Here is a 17,404-nt window from a genome sequence, read left to right as displayed (position 1 = left end):
TTTTGATCGGCTGTACCTTACCAAAACAGCCGCTGATCAAGGTAAGTGGAAAATAGTTAATTAGATACTAAATCAAGGATGCAGATCAAGCTGCTATGATCTTGCATAGCATAGGATTGAATTCGTCGTCCCCAACAGAGAAAAGCCGAGAAGAGAAACGAAGATAAGACCCAGAATCCAAGAGAAGCTTCTAGGCCCTGCACCGAATTCCGCGGCCCTCTAATCTAAAAAGCATAAAACCCAGAAAAGGCATTGCAGAACTTATCATCTCGCAGCAAGGTAAGTGATAGCAGCAGGCCGAGAAGAATCTTCTCCACAGCTCAGTCTTAACATATCGATAATGGCGGAGAGTTTTTTCGTAGACCCATTCAGGCGCTTCTTCTGGAGCCCTCCAATCTTTCGACAGTGGTCTGGGTCACTAGCCCTGATGGATTGGCTTGAAACCCCCAATGCCCACATCTACAAGGTCAACGTCCCAGGTACCTTCCAATTCTCCAAATTCTCTGTTTCTTCCGCCAATTGAAGTTGTGGGTTTTCATGGGTTTGTGTTTGATTTGATTGAATTTGATGATTCTGTTCAATTAGGATTCGGGAAGGATGACATAAAGGTTCAGGTAGAAGACGGGAATGTTCTACAGATAAGAGGAGAAAGAACAAAAGAGGAATCCGTTGGGAAAGATGCAGTTTGGCACATCGCGGAGAGGGGGACTTCGAAAGGAGAGTTTGCTCGAGAAATTGTGTTGCCGGAGAATGTGAAGGTCGATCAGGTAAAAGCTCAGGTGGAAAATGGTGTTCTTACTATCGTCGTCCCCAAAGATACAAATCCCAAGTCATCGAAAGTTCGTAATATTAATATTTCCAGCAAGCTTTGAAGTTGATTTTGCAGATAAAATGGAAGTCTACTTGTGATTGGTACATATATATATATATATATAACAGCAGGAACGACAACTCCGATAAATCTCTGGTTTCTTGAGATTGTATAATAAAATTCTGAATAATTCTGAACGTTTTCCCTATTTAATTATAGTATTTTATGTTTTAAAATTCTATTTGCATATATTATAAGCAAGTCCTTATTTTTCGTTGACAATTTTCATGTGTATCTGTTTAAGTGAATTTTCTGTCTTTTTAATAATACGATATCTCTCCAAATTACCTTTTTCAATACGATACCCGATACTTCAAATTTATATGTAGTTTTTAAAACATAGATATCTCAATTGTGAATTACACTATCAAGTGAGGGAAGCCTTTGGGGAGGGTAGGTGAGCATGCTCCTTATCCCTTTCTCTCTTTCTTTTTCACTTTAAATGACCTTACCTTCCTTGTCTGATTTCGTTGCATTTTATTGGTACATTCTTCCATGCTGTTTGGTTAGGGAATTTTTTTTATTAAAAATAAATAAATAAATAATTGACAATCAATTACTTGGCATGCAATTGATGCAAGTTTATATGGAGGGGGAACGGTAAACTCAAATCCAAATTTGTTGTTTAACTCACTGGCCTACACTTCTTCATAATTGCAACAAGGGCCATGTGATACTAAGTTAAATGGGGCTCAAATTTTATGGAGTCTAAGGATCATTGATGCATTATTCAGCCATAATGGAACTCTTTCCACCACTCCCATATAATTACATTATGACGATTTTGTTAGTCTCAATACCTATTTTTTTATTAGAATATATATATATTAGATGTCATAAAAAGAGTTTAACATAGAATTAGGTTTGCTAATCATATTTTTTCTATTCATAGCCCTATAGGCTATCTTCTTTAACCAGATAACAAGATCTACATGTTCAGACCATTTCTTATTCATAGAATTCTTCGATCCAAATAAATTCGTGTATACCTAATAAAAAGTGAACAAAATAAATGCAACAAGAATTATTTGAAAGAAAATTAAAAAACTATACAATGTGAATCATATGGATGAGATTAGTTTGTAAAGCATAATCTCACGTGACTAAGAAATGATGTCCATGATAAATAAGAATACAAAAATAGACTTGACATAAACATTTTTCATATCGTTAATTTCAATGAGAAATAGACCAAAAAAATTTCAATGAGGCAGGTTAATGGTTTTTTAATTGTTGGACTTCTTCTTCTTCTAATTGAGTCAAAAGAGTTTGTTAATTGACATTAGTTGCTTTGATTATCACAATGGTTACAACCAAGGATGGTACAATACTCGTCTCCCCTCCTCCTAGTGGGACTTGAATCATTTGTGGCATAATAGAGCATTTGACATGCATCCAATGCTCAGAAAACCTGAGTTATGTGCTACTGCCTTGGGCTCCTGGGCATTGGATGAGCGCCAAGCCAAATGCCCTGCTCCTCCACAAAGGAATTCAATCTCCTCTAATGCCCTCACCATTTTCTGGTGGTTGTCGGCATGGATTCAACCAAAACGGATTGGGTACAATCCCGGTCCGTCCGGCCTGACCACTGCCCTCTCCAACTCGGTCAAGATGGCGAACCGGCGAATTCCGTTTCCTTCTTTTGGAAGTAATACAAATCCAATATTGACGCGTAAAGTGTTCAAAAGCTCTCAAGCTTCCACGCGCCCTGTCTCTAGACTCAATACCCTGGCCGCCCGTGTCCCGTCCCTCTCGTCATCTTTCCATGGCTTCTCAAATTAATATATAATAACTCCCTCTCCAATCTCGATCTGCATCTCGATTTCTCACCAGTTGCTTCCTGTCTTAGCTCATTGGAATCGAAATTCCAGACACAGATCACTGTAACTCTGTTCAAATTTTCTTAGGAAGTTAGGGTTTGTGTTTCAGCCATGGCTTTGGAGTGGGTAGTTCTCGGATATGCCGCCGGTGCGGAGGCGATCATGCTTCTCTTACTGACCTTACCGGGTCTGGATCGGTTGCGGAAGGGTCTCATAACTGTCACCAAGAACCTACTGAAGCCCTTCCTTTCGGTGGTTCCGTTCTGTTTGTTTTTGCTGATGGATATATACTGGAAGTACGAGACAAGGCCGAGCTGTGAGGGTCAATCATGTACTCCTACGGAGCATCTCCGCCACCAGAAATCCATCATGAAGAGCCAACGGAATGCCCTTTTGATCGCTGCTGCTCTCATCTTCTACTGGCTTTTGTACTCCGTTACCCATCTCGTTGTCCGCCTCGAGCAGCTCAACCAGCGCGTTGAGAAGTTGAAGAAGAATCAGGACTAACTGGAGAAAGATAAGCTTGGTTTTACTTCAAAAAAATTTCTTCTATTTCGATTGGAGTTTGTTGTTGTTGGATTTTGTTTTGTGTACACGTTTTACATATTTATGGATGTTAATGGAGATTTGGTAGGACAGTCATAATTGATAGATTTATGCTAGTCAATTGCGAGTATGATTCCTTCGATGGTTTAAAAATCTGATGTTTTGCGAGCGAGTATGATGATGAGATTGTTAGAGTTGAATTGGATCGATCCATTAGTTCTGGATTTTGATTTACAACCCTGCTTTTTATTCTTGTTAGATTTGGGAAGTATTGCAGAAAGATATGACAGTTCATAACCTTTCACAGATCATCTTCGAAGTCGGTGTGAGAGCAAATCGCACTAATTTGTTTAAAGCATATGTTTTACGACCTACATGTGGAGAGGTTATGATTTTGGTGTGCATTTTTACTTCTGTTAATTTGAGGATTTTCCGTTGAGTTTATGCTCTCTTTGCATCCTCGAGTTTCCAGACTGCTGGGAACATGGATGCGTTTGGGGTTTCTTATCTCTTACTGATTTAGTTTTGAAGTTTCCTATGTAAAATCATCTGTGAAGTCGTGCCAGCTGACATGTCTTAGCCAAGTGAACGAGAATGCCCTGCAAAGCACTATACAAAAATGCTGGAGGTTTCTATGTGAATAAATGTTCCTCTCCTTGAAACAAAATCACACTCTGTTCCAACAGTTCCTAGTGTGTTCTGTAGGATTTGTGAAGGCATTATAATTGGAGACAACAATGGAGTATTGCTCAACTGAAGTTCTTATCTCTTTGGTATCTGTCTGTGATTTGTCCTTGTTGAGCTCAATCCTATCACTGCTTTCAGTGCTAATCTGTTGTCTGCTTTTATGTTCGACGGTTGTTGACTTAGTAATGCCAATAGTGAAGATTTTTCTAGAAAACAATAGTTTTTAAGATTATGATCTAGGCTGGTGTAATCTTTTTTTGGTGACTGATGAAGTTTATGAACACAGATATAATTGTATTCTTGGATTTTTTTTTTTTTTTCTGATAAGATTCATGTATACTGATCTTCTAGTTTGTATCTGGGCAAATTATGATCTGTCCAAGGATGACTGGTGGAATCTTGGATTTTTGTGGGATTGTTGTTTGCCTGTGATCATCTAATGCTTGTCATCCATTGGAAATCTGAGGAGCATGATCTATTAACTAGTTGTGTAGGCCTCAGGTTACACTTTAGTACTGAATACTTGAGGACCACCTCTATTTTTGCTCCTCGTTAGGATCAGCTTCATCGTATTTGTTCTTCTGTAACCAATCTTTCCTGTAGTGATAGGAGATTGATACTAGTGAGTTGTAGAATTTATGTGACTACCATAATGCTTAGGTTAATGAACTGGGTAATGGTTTGCATTATGATGAGGGAGTTGTGTGGAGGATTGGCTTTCTATACCGTGGGGAGATTGGGGAAGATGCATGGCAGGGTTCAATGCTGCTTTTGCAAGTTTCTTTGGGGTTTAGGTGGATAGTAGAGCAGGAGAGTTGGAACATCATAGTTACTAAAATCTTGCACTCTCATCTTCCTCGACCCTCTCAAGTAAAAGCTCCCGAAGGGAACCACTGCTTGATCCATTCCACCACACCGCTGCATGTCTACAGTCACCGGAATGTCACTGCTGGTCCCGCCGGGGTCATTTGTTGCTCTTTATTATGTATTGTGAGCAAAACAGCATTCAAGTTTGATTTTGACTGATGGAAGGACCTCGCTGCTGGCCTCCATTTTCGACTGCAATGACCATTTGGTAAGAAATCTCCTTGGTTTATATTGATTGCTCCCGTGGTTCTTCACTTTTCAGTAACCCTAGAAGAAGGAAATTTTTCTTCCTCTCCTCCCTCAGTCCACCCGTTTTCATTGTGGGTTGCTTTCCTTTGATTCCGGCAACTCGAACCATATACAAGCAAAGGCAAGCAATGCAACCTCAAGTTCCAAGTGAATCTCCCAAGTGGATGAGATGATGTAATGGTTGATAAAAGTATATTTTCCATTTTCAGATAGAACCAAACAACTTGATGAAGAAGCTACACAGCAAACAAGCAGAGATGAGCATTGCTATTCAGCTTAGGCATCAAAGCATTGCCCGCGGCAACTATGGTTCTGATCATACCTTGAGTCTGTAAGATGGCATATTAGGTTGTTTGATAATAAAAGAAGAAAAATACTTCAATTAAAGACGCATTCCATGCATTTTTCTTTTTTTCTTTTTTTTTTTTGTTAATGAAAGTAATACAACATTTATTGGCTAGAAGTATTGGATGTAATTAACAGACACAAAATAGAATTTCAGCCGTAGAATTTCTAATTTGGAATAGAAACGTTGCCATACAGGCCCTACAGTTAATCTTCGTTTCTTCCTTTAACCCCCCCGCCCCCCGCCCCCCCCCCCATAAAAAAAAGAAGACTACTTCTGTTCATCCTTGCCCTTGTAGCCGGATTATGCATTAATGATATTATCCTACGATCCTGCTTAATAATCAATACGGAAGTATAGTTCTTCATAACATTCTTAATATAATAAAGGAAAGTGAATTAGTTCCTGTGTCACTTGCCCATACTTTGCTGTAACAAGTCGACCAAATTCTGACAATTAGTCTAAACCCTTGCGGAACTAGTTCCCAATTGCTTTGCTTGTTGTACTCTTTGGAGCATTCCTCGTCTCTGCTTCCAATGTGCTGTGTATATCCAAATTCTATGGGAGCAACAAATTATTTATCACAAGCGAGAAACAGATGTCCCTCTTTCATGACATTTAGTAGAGAAACTTCATTGCAGTTAACTATGTGGGATTGATAATAAGAGCAGCTCAAAGTATCCAGGTAAGGCCATATCAGTAGCATGGGCTGGAGATAACAGGCTAGGAATAGATGAGGATTGCAACAATCTAAGTCCATGACCCAGAAAAGGGGGTAATGGATGTGCTTGATGATATTTTGACCTTAGATTATGTTAAAGCTTTAATCTTAAAACCAATTGGCTTAAAGTGGGATTATATCTTGTGGTTCTTATACAAGATAATTGAGTTATTCACACATAACTGATATGGGACTATCTCAATACTCCCTTTTATGTGTAGGCATCTTAGGACTGTCTCCGTGGGTCAAACAAAGAATTCAACATCCACGGAGGCCCAATGCACCCACTCTAATATCATGTTAAAATTTTCATCTTAAACCAATTGGCAAAAAACCCTAGTGATTTGTTCATGGTTTTGATAACTATGATTGTTCGGAAAACTTCATTCAAAATCTTATGGGATCAACTTAAAATTTTGAAAATGAAGTAACCAGGTCAGGTTCACAGATAATTTTAGGATTGGACCAGATGAAACCTTTTTCTCTACTTGGGAATTCAATTTTCAATATATATTTTGGACTGGGTTTTCCTAAACCACGATGAAGAGAGATTCCATGGTTTTGGTGTTTCATTAGGATTGCAGTAGCAGTAGATCCAATCTGTGCATAGGTGATTCCTTCTAACAGGGAGACCACAGCCATCCGTGCCCACAAACTCTTGCCCAAGGACTTGGCATTTCCCTACCTTCATAAAATGGTGACTAGATTATTGAGACTGGTCATCGGATGTCTTCTGTTTCTGATTAGTTCTCGAGTTCTTACATTTCTATATCAGCTCAAGCTCTTAGCAACCTTTTGAGCAAAGAAACTTTAGGTGATTAAAGATTTGCCATGACCTCTCTGTAAAGTAATCTCGAAGATCATATTTTGGCATAACAGAGTGAGACAATGGTAAGACAACCGTTCTTGTCATTAATATTTCAGAAATTTGTGAAATTCAGGAAAAAGTTCAGCCAGCATCAACAATCACTAATAATATTTCAGAAAATACAGCAATAAAACACAAAAGAAAAGCCTTAACCACCGAATCCGTAGAGGGTTCTTCCCTGCCTCTTCAGGGCATAGACGACATCCATGGCCGTCACTGTCTTCCTCCTTGCGTGCTCTGTATAAGTCACAGCATCACGAATGACATTCTCAAGGAAGATCTTGAGAACACCCCTTGTCTCTTCGTAAATGAGACCACTGATCCTCTTAACACCTCCTCTCCTTGCAAGTCGACGAATTGCAGGCTTAGTGATGCCCTGGATATTGTCTCGCAAAACCTTCCTGTGACGCTTCGCTCCTCCTTTGCCCAAACCCTTACCACCCTTCCCACGACCAGACATCTTCAAATGCCTCCTTCAACCTGGTTTTTGCTAAGATATCTCGATCGGGAGCAAACCACTGCTTCGCTTCTGGTTTCCGTTTTGGTGAAGTGGGTAGGGAGATTCAAGAGGGGTTTTATAGATGAAAGTTTTTGAATTCCATTCTTGGCGGGTGTTGATAGCGCCATCAGCCGATTTCAGCGCTTAATCTACGGCTGAAGAGGTCGATCCGCGTGCTACGATTTGGTTGATTACGAGTCGTAGATCATATATGAATCGACGATGGACATTTTTAGTCACGAACCCGATGAACCAATGACCCACTCACCTTACCATAAGCCCTCACAAGTCTCAAGCCACTCATTTTTTTTTTTTTTGGTAATTCACAAAACTTAGTCTCTCATTAACTGATGATGTGATTTATGGAATTAGTAGATCAAGTCTTCATATGAGAATTATTCTTGCACGGGGTTGATCCACACAGATAGAATCTACCCAATAATTAATTCTATGGTGGATTCTATCTGTATGGATTCGCCCGTACATATGACTCTCTAATGCCACTCTTTAACTAAACAAGGAATCTCTTTTTTTTTTACTAATGAGGGTTTTATGTAACATACTAACATATTTGAAATACATGGTTTTATAATTAGTTCACTTTTATTGTTTATCCCCTTCGCCTCTCAAACAAAAAAAAAAAAAAAAAAAAAAAAAAGGAAAAGGTGGTCCTAAATTTGGTATTTAAGAGAACAAGTCATGTTAATCTTATAAGATAAAGTGGTATATTTTAAGAACCATATCATTAATTGATAAGGTGCCACGGTAATTAATTATTAGTATTTCAATTCTATCAAGCCTTTCACTAATCAAAACATAGTTTAATAGTTTATCAACAAACAGAGTCTCAGTTTCTCCCTTTTGCATTGATAAAAGGGACACTTATAGTTATGGTGCCCTCTTGATTGAGCAGTAACATGTGAATGTGGACACATCTATTCCCTACATGATCACTGAAAAGGTGTGGCTCTTCTTGTCGGCATTTTCACTTTTCTTTTACACAATTTTAAGGACATTTTTTATAACATAGTTGCTTTATAATGTAAGGGAAAAGGCAATTGTCATGCGGGTGCTCAGCTTGTGTCATTTTCTGTTTTTTATTCTCTAGAAATTATCTCATGCCCATGTCACCCTATTTTATCCCACCCCGCTCCACTTGATTGAGCCGTTAGCTACAAGAATGTGAGAATATGTTGACAGGACGTTCATACTACAAAAACTTTACTCTTTTAATTACTTCTTAGGGTTCGTTTGATAATGTTTTCTGTCATTTTTGTTTTAAGAAACGGCAGAAACATAAATTTTCGTTTCTAGAAACAGAAACGGAATTGAAGGTGTTTGATAAGTCATGTTTTTAGAAATCGATAGTAACCAATGAAAGAATGGCCACAAGTCGTTTTCAGAAACGGCGAAACAAGTTGAACTTGTTTCGCCTAGGTCGTTTTTTGAACCATAAATAAGTAAAAATTTCTATTTCTATTTTTGAAAATAAGTGAAACGAAACAGTTTTATCAAACGCTTTTTACTCTGTTTCTGCTGTTTCTGGAAACAGAAACGGCAGAAATGCGTTTCTTGAAACGTTATCAAACGGGCCCTTAGTATCCACTTTGTCAAAATTAATATCAAATTCGAATTTTTATTTGAGAGATTCAACCATTGCAAGATATTTTAATTCTCTCTCTCTCTCTCTCTCAAAAGAATAATCTATAACACTAATTAAAATAGGTAATTTTGGAAAGCCTTCATAATTAAGTCTTAACAAAACCCTGTGTTACTCCTCAAGGAAGACGTTGCTTGCACGGGTAACAACAATGTTGTGTGTTTGATTCATTTATCTTTGTTAATCTTCTGTTTTCAATTTAAGTCGTTAATTTATTTTTTTGGTGAATTTAAGTTATTAATTACATGGCAAGTAATAGAAAGACTTGGTTGTATCCATTTATAGATCTAGTCATCCAGATTCATCTTCTGCTGTTTGCTCTTTTTCTTGTATGTATATAAGGGTGTTAATCAGTCGGTTCAATATAATTTTAGACTGATTAAACCAATTCCGACTGATAATGAGTGAAATTGAAGCCAGTCCAAGAGAAGACTGAGTTTCATTCGGTCTAGTTTGAGCCTATTTTTGAACCAATTTTTATCCAATGTCATAACACCCCAACCAAAACCTGGCCTGGTTTGGTTCGATTTGATCGACTTGAGTTTAGTGTTTGACACTATTATTAGTAGGCAAGGGTTGGCATCTCTTCAACCTGGCTAATAAATGGGTCGGGTTAAAGCTTGGGTGTAAAGCTGTCAGTCGACCGAACCGACCAACCACCACTACCTGTTGCTTTCATTGACCGAAATTTCCACAATCCTTATGGCTTACCCACCACATGAAAAAGGAGAGAGAGAGAATTAAATAAGCTTCTCAACCAATTCTATAATGACCTGAAGTGAACTCATTATTAATGGACTCCTAAGACAGCCAACATCATGCACTTTTTGACAATTCTTAAATATTTGTGTGTTGTTAGAATCTCATAATCTATTGCACAAAAAAATTATTTACAAAAAATAAAACACTCATTATTTTTTTATTATTATTTTTATTTATTTTTTAGTATTTTTCACTGTTTATAATGAGAAGGTGGTTTACAAACCTTCGAGAAGGTATAAGATAATTAAAAATTTTAAATTGCGAAAATGAAAACCTTGGAAAATAAGTTTCAACCAAAAAATAAGTTTTTAAAAAGGCATTTTATATGTAAACAACCTACAAAATCCAAATTCACGAGACAACGTAAATCAAAAAAATATTGTCGTTGCTTCCTTTGCAATGAATTAGGCCATTTTCCAAATGAATATCCCAACCAGAAAAATAATCATAAAAAAAAATGATAAAATCTCTAGAACAAAATGAATTTGATATCATTTTTGAAACAGGGATTTTTTATTCTGAAGACATCCTTTATGAATTAGAAACTGTTTCGACTTCTGCTTGTTCCGACTCAAATGTCGAATTTGTTTTTATGATGCACTCTACCACTGTTTCTCAATATGATAGAAGCATCAAATAGACCAACCATATAGAACCATTATGACATCACACATGACTCTTATGTTGACGTCACCATATTTTATAGAAACTATGCACTTATTATCGGTACTGCAGCAAGTTATTGTTTACGGATTTAAGTTACACTGAAATCCACGGACTTCAAAGGTCTTTAAATCTAGAGTCTATAAAAAGAGACCCCCTCCTCAGTTGTGATCATTCGGTTATCTTAGTATCTCTCTAAGTTTTTCTGTAAAGTTCTCTTGTTGTATGGTTTCTCTATTGTAAGAAATTTCTATGTAAACTCTCTTATATTTTGCCCCGGCAGCCTCCGGCTAGAGTTGGTATCAGAGCGGCAGCAACGATCACTGTGGCTCTTCAACTTTACCCTTGGTTAGATAGCTAAGGGGATCACATGATTCTCATATCAGGGCTATTGATCAGAGTGGATTACTGTTGATCTTTAGCAGATCGTCTAATCTATCTCTTGCGGGGATAGCTTCTATTAGCCTCCGATCTGTGGACGGTAACAAAGTAAGTAAATATGTTTTCTACTGTACTTTCTATTATTCAAATAGCAAAATGTGTTTGTTTAATTAAAAAAAAAAAGTATAGAAAGATACACTTTCTGGTTACATCTACTAATTTAAAACTCATACATCTCTTTCGTATCTACCTTTTGGTTCTAATTTTGGCTAGTTCCCGTTTGAAAAAAGAGCTTGGTTGTTGGCAGATCAGTAAGAAAGAGACGGTCTTAGGTACCAAAATTACAGATTTAATCAGAGGTTATGAATCCTTCTGCTTTCTCTTGTGATTCAAGCATACAAGAAAAATATAATCATAGTTTTCATTCTGACCCTATCTTAGTATCTATTAGTAGTACTTTAAATTGTTTAATGGACTTTTCTTATTTTCTTTTAATAAAATATATGAAAAAATATACAGATTCGGACCTAGAGCAGAAACGGATCAACCATTTACTGTTCGTTCTAAATTTGTCGTTATATCAACAATTAACAATCCAACGGTCTAAATAAACAATCAAGATTATGATTATCCTTACTACAAGGAAGTCTTAGATCATTATAAATATAGATATAAAGAGTCTTCAGACCACACTGAATAGAAAAAACTTTTAAGTATGTAGCAAGTTTTCTATACTGAACACAAATCAGTTTTTAGAGAACATTCATATATGTTGTTTAGTGATGATGAATCTGAGACTGACATCCAAGCCATTACAGATCATCAATCTGACAAGTCCAAAACAACGGATGAGTCTTCAAATGAAAATGAAGAGCTAGTTACAGACCAACCTGAGTCTAGCTCTAAATCGAAACGAAAAATTTCTTCTGATGATTACTTTGAAAAAGATCTTGAGTTCGCCCCTTAATATGGAGCTCAAACTCATTTTGAAGACAACATCTTCACTATCAAAGAAGAAGATGATCTAACTCCCACTTCTTTCTACCAAAGAAAATATGACTTAAACAAGATCAATATTACTTCAAGAGGAACCTATCTTGACCCGACCCATATACCTTTTAAAGACTATGAATCAACAATTGATGATTGGGCACAAACATTTGGTATAATGATAACCAATCATAAAAATTTATGGTCTAAAGAAAAATTCATTGAATACATTGCAGGAAGCTTACAAGGAGATGTTCTGTAATTTATTCAAAAATACCAAAACACAAATGCAGAAAAAACTAAGAAGGCTGACCTCCTAGCTAACTTTGCTAGTTGGGAAGACATCCTTCAAGAATTTACTAAAATTATAAAAACAAAATTTTGTGGTACCAAACCCACTAATACCTACATAGATGATATAAGTTTTAATTTAATAAAATGAAAGCTTTTGAAGACTTTGCAAAAGCATACATGCATTATTATCATCTGTTAGATGACACACATTCTAACCATTGGTTACAACAATTCTTTCAAAACTACCACACCTTAGGATGAATTAGGTGCAAAAAATTATTCAAAATACCTTACCAGTTCAGGGAATTCAGATACCTTAGGAAACTGAATCAATTTCATTTTTCGCATTATTATTGATGACTACCTCAAAGCTAAAGCAGCTAAGGCAATTAAACATAAAGTTAACCCAGTTTTATATCGAAGATATTATTCAACAAATTATGAGTTTGGTAAACCACATTCTCATTATAAACCTTCAAGAAGGTAAAAGATAATTAAAAAATTTTAATGGTGAAAATGGAAGCCTTGGAAAAATAGGCTTCAACCAAAAAATAAGTTTTCAAAAAGGCGTTTTGTATATAAACAACCTACAAAATCTAAATTCACGGGACAACGTAAATCAAAAAAAGATTGTCGTTGCTTCCTTTGTAATGAATTGTGCCATTTTGCAATGAATGTCCCAACCAGAAAAATAATCATAAAAAATTGATAAAATATCTGAAACAAAATAAATTTGATATCATTTTTGAAACAGAGATTTCTGATTCTGAAGACATCCTTTATGAAAAGATGTCATGTGGAACTAGTTATGTTGCACATTAGTCTACCAAATTGAGTTATTGTAAAGCTCTTTTTCTTTTCTTAAAAAATGGTTCCACACTTAGTGCGGGATACACTCACACTATCACACACTTTCTCTCTTTATTGCTAAATAAAGTGGGATAACCCCATGAAATATTAGGTTGAAATTGTCTACAACAAGTGATAAGGTGTAATGAACATTACACGGTTGAGAGGGCCCAGTCATGCACCTCAACAGTTGGATGCTCACTGCATTTCATTGTTTCATAATAGATGATTTTCAAACTGAAACACTACTCAAATACAAAAAACTCAAGTTATTAGATGGATATAGCTTCATTATACTCTACATATAAACATACAACTTAAGAGAACAAACAAATGAATGTAAGATTTTATACCATATTGAAAAATCCAACTCACATCCTTAAGGTCAAGGTTTTAGTGATCATGATACCGGTGCCAGACGCAATATCAATATCAATAATCATACAAAATGGTTATATTGGGCCGATTCCAATACAAAAAAAATCACTTTTTGATGAGAAAAATAAACCTACATTTTGATTGTGTTGGTCAATATGTATCGAATACAATTCTTACAATATTAATACCTAAATTCATATTTGAAGTATCACGTAAAGAAAATCCAATGGCATATGAAAACATATCTAGAGCCTCATATGACCCATGTGTAACTACAAGTCGACAACTCTACACCAACATTTCAACACATATTCTGGCCATGTGGATCCCACAATGATTTTCTCTCTCATCTTAAATATACGAGTCCCTATCAAAGGAAATTGTTTCTCACGCCATGATTAATGTAGGATATGAGATTCCCTCCCTCCACCCACCCAACACTATCCGCATGGGAAACTCTCTCTCTTTTTGAAATAAAAATTAATGCTACAGTTCCACCAACATGATTCTCATTACCCTTAAATCTGGACCTTCAAAAAGTTACTAGTTGGCCATGGCCATGTTCATTTTTGAGATAAGATTCAACTTTAGCAGTCAAAGCTGACTCCTTTTGCTGCATTGTTTCATCTCCACCTGGTCATCTCACCTAGAATTAGGCAGCTTTAATTAGCTTCTACTATCAATAATCCAAACGTCGTCTTATTAAAGTTTGGCTATTACCAGTAATAATAAATGTAATTAGAGGTGTCAATTTCAAGCCTGCATCGGTAGGTTCGATCGAGCTCAACACGTTTATGACTCAACTTGAACTAGCCCGTTTATAAATAAGTAGTACACGGTGCAAGAGATAAACCCGATGGGGTCTCCCAATCTGCCTGACCTGTTTACAAGCCCGATAATTTATATAGGTACTTTGATTTTTCGGGATAGAATAGGATATATATTGACATTTTTATCAATTATTGATTATAATCAAGTATAATAATTTTTCAAAATTGTTGATAATTTAACAAAAAAAATTAAAGTATCTTAAATTTAAGAAAAATAAATACTGTTTAAGGCTTTATTGATACATTATCCCAGTTAAGGCTCAATTATAGCCCGATTGAAGCCCAGAACTCGATCGAGCCCGACATGACACCAATCAAGACCGACTCATTCCTTAAATAGGTAGATCATGGTCCAAGGACATAAGCCGAGCTAGGCCCTACTAAGACTGACGAGGCCTGACCGATTGGTACCCCTAACTGCAATAATGAGTAATGACATGCATGTAAAATATTTAACAAGTGAAGCCATGTGATTCTTATATATTAAATGAAAAGGTTTTCCTAAACCCATGGAGGAGTCATTTTATCCACAATTTTAAATCTATAATAAATGCATAATTATTACTGATTTTAAATTCATACACATATATATATATATATATATATATATTGTTAAAGTTTGAATAGTTGACAACATACTAATTTTGACAAACAATTTCATAGGATCAAGACTTCAAAAATAATAAATCGAACAGATAGATTTTTCCAACCAGCCTACAATTTGGTTAGCCTACCTTGTATTCATCCATTAGTTATATTAACATGTACTACACCCTTTTGAAAGGGGAGATTATAGATGGGGACAGCCATTAATGATTTCCCATTGCTTCTAAAATTGGTTAGACACTGAAATGATTGGTAGGGTTTAAAAGAATGGAATCCCAAACCAGCCAAAATATATGTCCTAATCCTAGATATTTAGTACAAATCGATCCAACTGTTTTGATTCTGATCTTTTAAACTTTGCTGATGAAGTGTTTGTTTTTAAAATTATTTGGTCAAAAATACTGCTCAGCGACATTGTTCTTGTGTTGCGTACCGTAGTTAGTCCACATTTTAGTCCTTAAGACTGCTATTAAATTTCTTATTACTTATTCTGAAGTCAATCACATTTAGTTGGGATAAGATTAAGTTCAGTTGTATGTACTAATTCGACAATTTAACTTTAGAATCATTAAATGGATTTCATCAAATGTAGGTCTTATTCATAGTTTTAAATATTAGTATCGAATTCATCGTAAAGACGAAGACCAATACTAATACCTAGCAAATCGTCTTTGGGTGAAATGATTCTTAGTAAGGATAAATTTATTCAAAATTTTGATTCTTTAATTAAAATTGATGGTAAATTTTTTTTCTTTTTTTCTTCTTGATGAAAGGCAAAACTGTCTAATACAATTCAATGCGACGGATAAATTATAGGTCTGTAATAGAGTGAGCACCCAAATACCATTTTTTCTGTTTTTATTGGTTGGGTAAGGGTCATAAAGGGTGGATTAGTGTCAATCGAATTGTTGGATTTTTAGGTTTCTTGAGAAACTAAACTTTCCTAAATTCTAACCAACCAAACGTAAGCCATGGAAAGTAAATTAAAAAGTATTGGATTGGCCCTGGAATCACGAGAAAAGGAAAGCAAAAGCACGTATTCTATTTGAAAGCACCCATTACTGTGCATGTGAACAGCCGACAAGTATACAAAAGAAAAGAAAAGCCAAAACCCTTATTGTGAGTTACTCCAACAGCCAAATTTTAAGGACTTTTTCAATGCATGGGTAGTTGGCTCTACTTATCTAATATTGTCTACTTTGCTCTTATTAGTATCCAATTTTGGTTCTCTCTTTCTCTTCTTCTTTGACTGCTCTTATTAATTATAATGAATGTCTCATAAGAAATCCCCACTTTACTCCTCCCCCTTACCTAAATTCTTCCAATTCCCTCCAATTTTTTCACTTCTCCATTGTTTTATTGTTGGCAGCTTTGTTAACAAGGTTATTAAATTTGGAATCAAGATTAGGATCACGATTCAGGATTGGGTCTAGTCGATTTTGATTTGATTTCATTCTAAACTAGTCAGAATTGATTAAGTTCTACCTGAATCCTAGAAACCAAGTATGAATCAACCATTTCGGAAGGGAGGAGTCACGATTGACCGCAATTGATTCAGATCCAAATCAGCCAATTTGGACTATCTTGATCCAGATTGTCTGATTTTATTTCATTTTGTTCTGAATCATGCCTTGGTGGCAGGGATTAAACATGGAATCCGTATCCAAATTGGTCCTGGCCAATTTCGACATGGATTGAAACAAATCGACCAAGATCAATCTAAAGTAGCTTGGAAATGATATATTCTTGGCATCTAAGATTTTCACACAAGAATCAATGAGCTGGATCAAGTGGAATTGAGATAAATTCTAGCTCAGCCCGATATGGATCCACTGATATGATCTTGATTTTTGAAATTGTGCTTGATAGCTGATAGCTTTTAACTTATAGATGTTTGAGATCATGGTTTTTGGTATTAGTATTACATTGGCTATATTGATCAACATCGATATCAAAACTAATTCTTTGAACTAAAAAAGATCTTCCTCTAATTGTTGGGACACCCAACTAGACATCTGATGGGAACTTCAGGGTGTATGTTCATATGTTGGTCTTCTCCAACTACCCCAACTAAAGAGGGTTTAAATCAATGACATTTTAGATCACTCACACAGGGGTGTTTAGTACTCTTCATTGCTTTCAATGAAAATCGAATGATTTTTATTCAACCTCGATATGATCTAATCTATATAGTTGTGAGGTTAATATAAACCCGCATGACTAATCAGGTCGAAGCCTGAATACCCATCTTTTGTAAAAAAAAAAAAAAAAAAAACCAATCAATGATAAAATATGTGTCTGAATCTTTCTAGCCCAACCGGTTGGAGAAGAGGCGGATCCTCTCCCTGCTTGAGATCTTAAAAAGTTACTTTGGATTCCATTTTTAATTTTCCCTCCTCATAATCACTCCACCAAAGCTGCCAGCCTCAAAATAATGTTCTTGTCACTGTTGTCTCATTTCTTAACCTCTTCCACAGCAAAAGACAGCCCACCTGACCCACTCTCCCTGTTTTTTTA

The 17,404-nt window shown here is 36.0% G+C and overlaps 3 protein-coding genes across 3 annotated transcripts; 2 read left to right on the top strand and 1 right to left on the bottom strand.

The window, feature by feature from the left end:
- Positions 1 to 22: 22 nt before the first annotated feature.
- LOC122081499 (15.7 kDa heat shock protein, peroxisomal) lies at positions 23 to 1,093 on the top strand. Its single transcript, XM_042648648.1, has 2 exons — positions 23 to 479; positions 586 to 1,093. The coding sequence occupies exons 1-2, from the start codon at positions 341 to 343 to the stop codon at positions 870 to 872; spliced, it is 426 nt and encodes a 141-aa protein (XP_042504582.1). The 5' UTR covers positions 23 to 340; the 3' UTR covers positions 873 to 1,093.
- A 1,474-nt stretch (positions 1,094 to 2,567) lies between these two features.
- Positions 2,568 to 3,342, top strand: LOC122081500. Its single transcript, XM_042648650.1, has one exon. It carries the CDS (start codon positions 2,803 to 2,805, stop codon positions 3,196 to 3,198), a length of 396 nt encoding a protein of 131 aa, XP_042504584.1. The 5' UTR covers positions 2,568 to 2,802; the 3' UTR covers positions 3,199 to 3,342.
- Positions 3,343 to 6,999: 3,657 nt separating this feature from the next.
- Positions 7,000 to 7,543, bottom strand: LOC122081501 (histone H4). Its single transcript, XM_042648651.1, has one exon. It carries the CDS (start codon positions 7,433 to 7,435, stop codon positions 7,124 to 7,126), a length of 312 nt encoding a protein of 103 aa, XP_042504585.1. The 5' UTR covers positions 7,436 to 7,543; the 3' UTR covers positions 7,000 to 7,123.
- Between the last annotated feature and the right edge of the window lie 9,861 nt (positions 7,544 to 17,404).

The sequence above is a fragment of the Macadamia integrifolia genome, chromosome 6 (genome assembly GCF_013358625.1).
Source record: "Macadamia integrifolia cultivar HAES 741 chromosome 6, SCU_Mint_v3, whole genome shotgun sequence".
NCBI classification, from domain to species: domain Eukaryota; kingdom Viridiplantae; phylum Streptophyta; class Magnoliopsida; order Proteales; family Proteaceae; genus Macadamia; species Macadamia integrifolia.
This window is presented reverse-complemented; position numbering and strand designations above follow the sequence as displayed.

Bases quoted from the DNA above. Each gene is read 5' to 3' on its own strand.
- LOC122081500 (XM_042648650.1), top strand. From the start codon at position 2,803: ATGGCTTTGGAGTGGGTAGTTCTCGGATATGCCGCCGGTGCGGAGGCG.
- LOC122081501 (XM_042648651.1), bottom strand. From the start codon at position 7,435: ATGTCTGGTCGTGGGAAGGGTGGTAAGGGTTTGGGCAAAGGAGGAGCG.
- LOC122081499 (XM_042648648.1), top strand. From the start codon at position 341: ATGGCGGAGAGTTTTTTCGTAGACCCATTCAGGCGCTTCTTCTGGAGC. The intron at 480-585 runs GTACCTTCCAAT...CTGTTCAATTAG, and splicing joins CTACAAGGTCAACGTCCCAG to GATTCGGGAAGGATGACATA.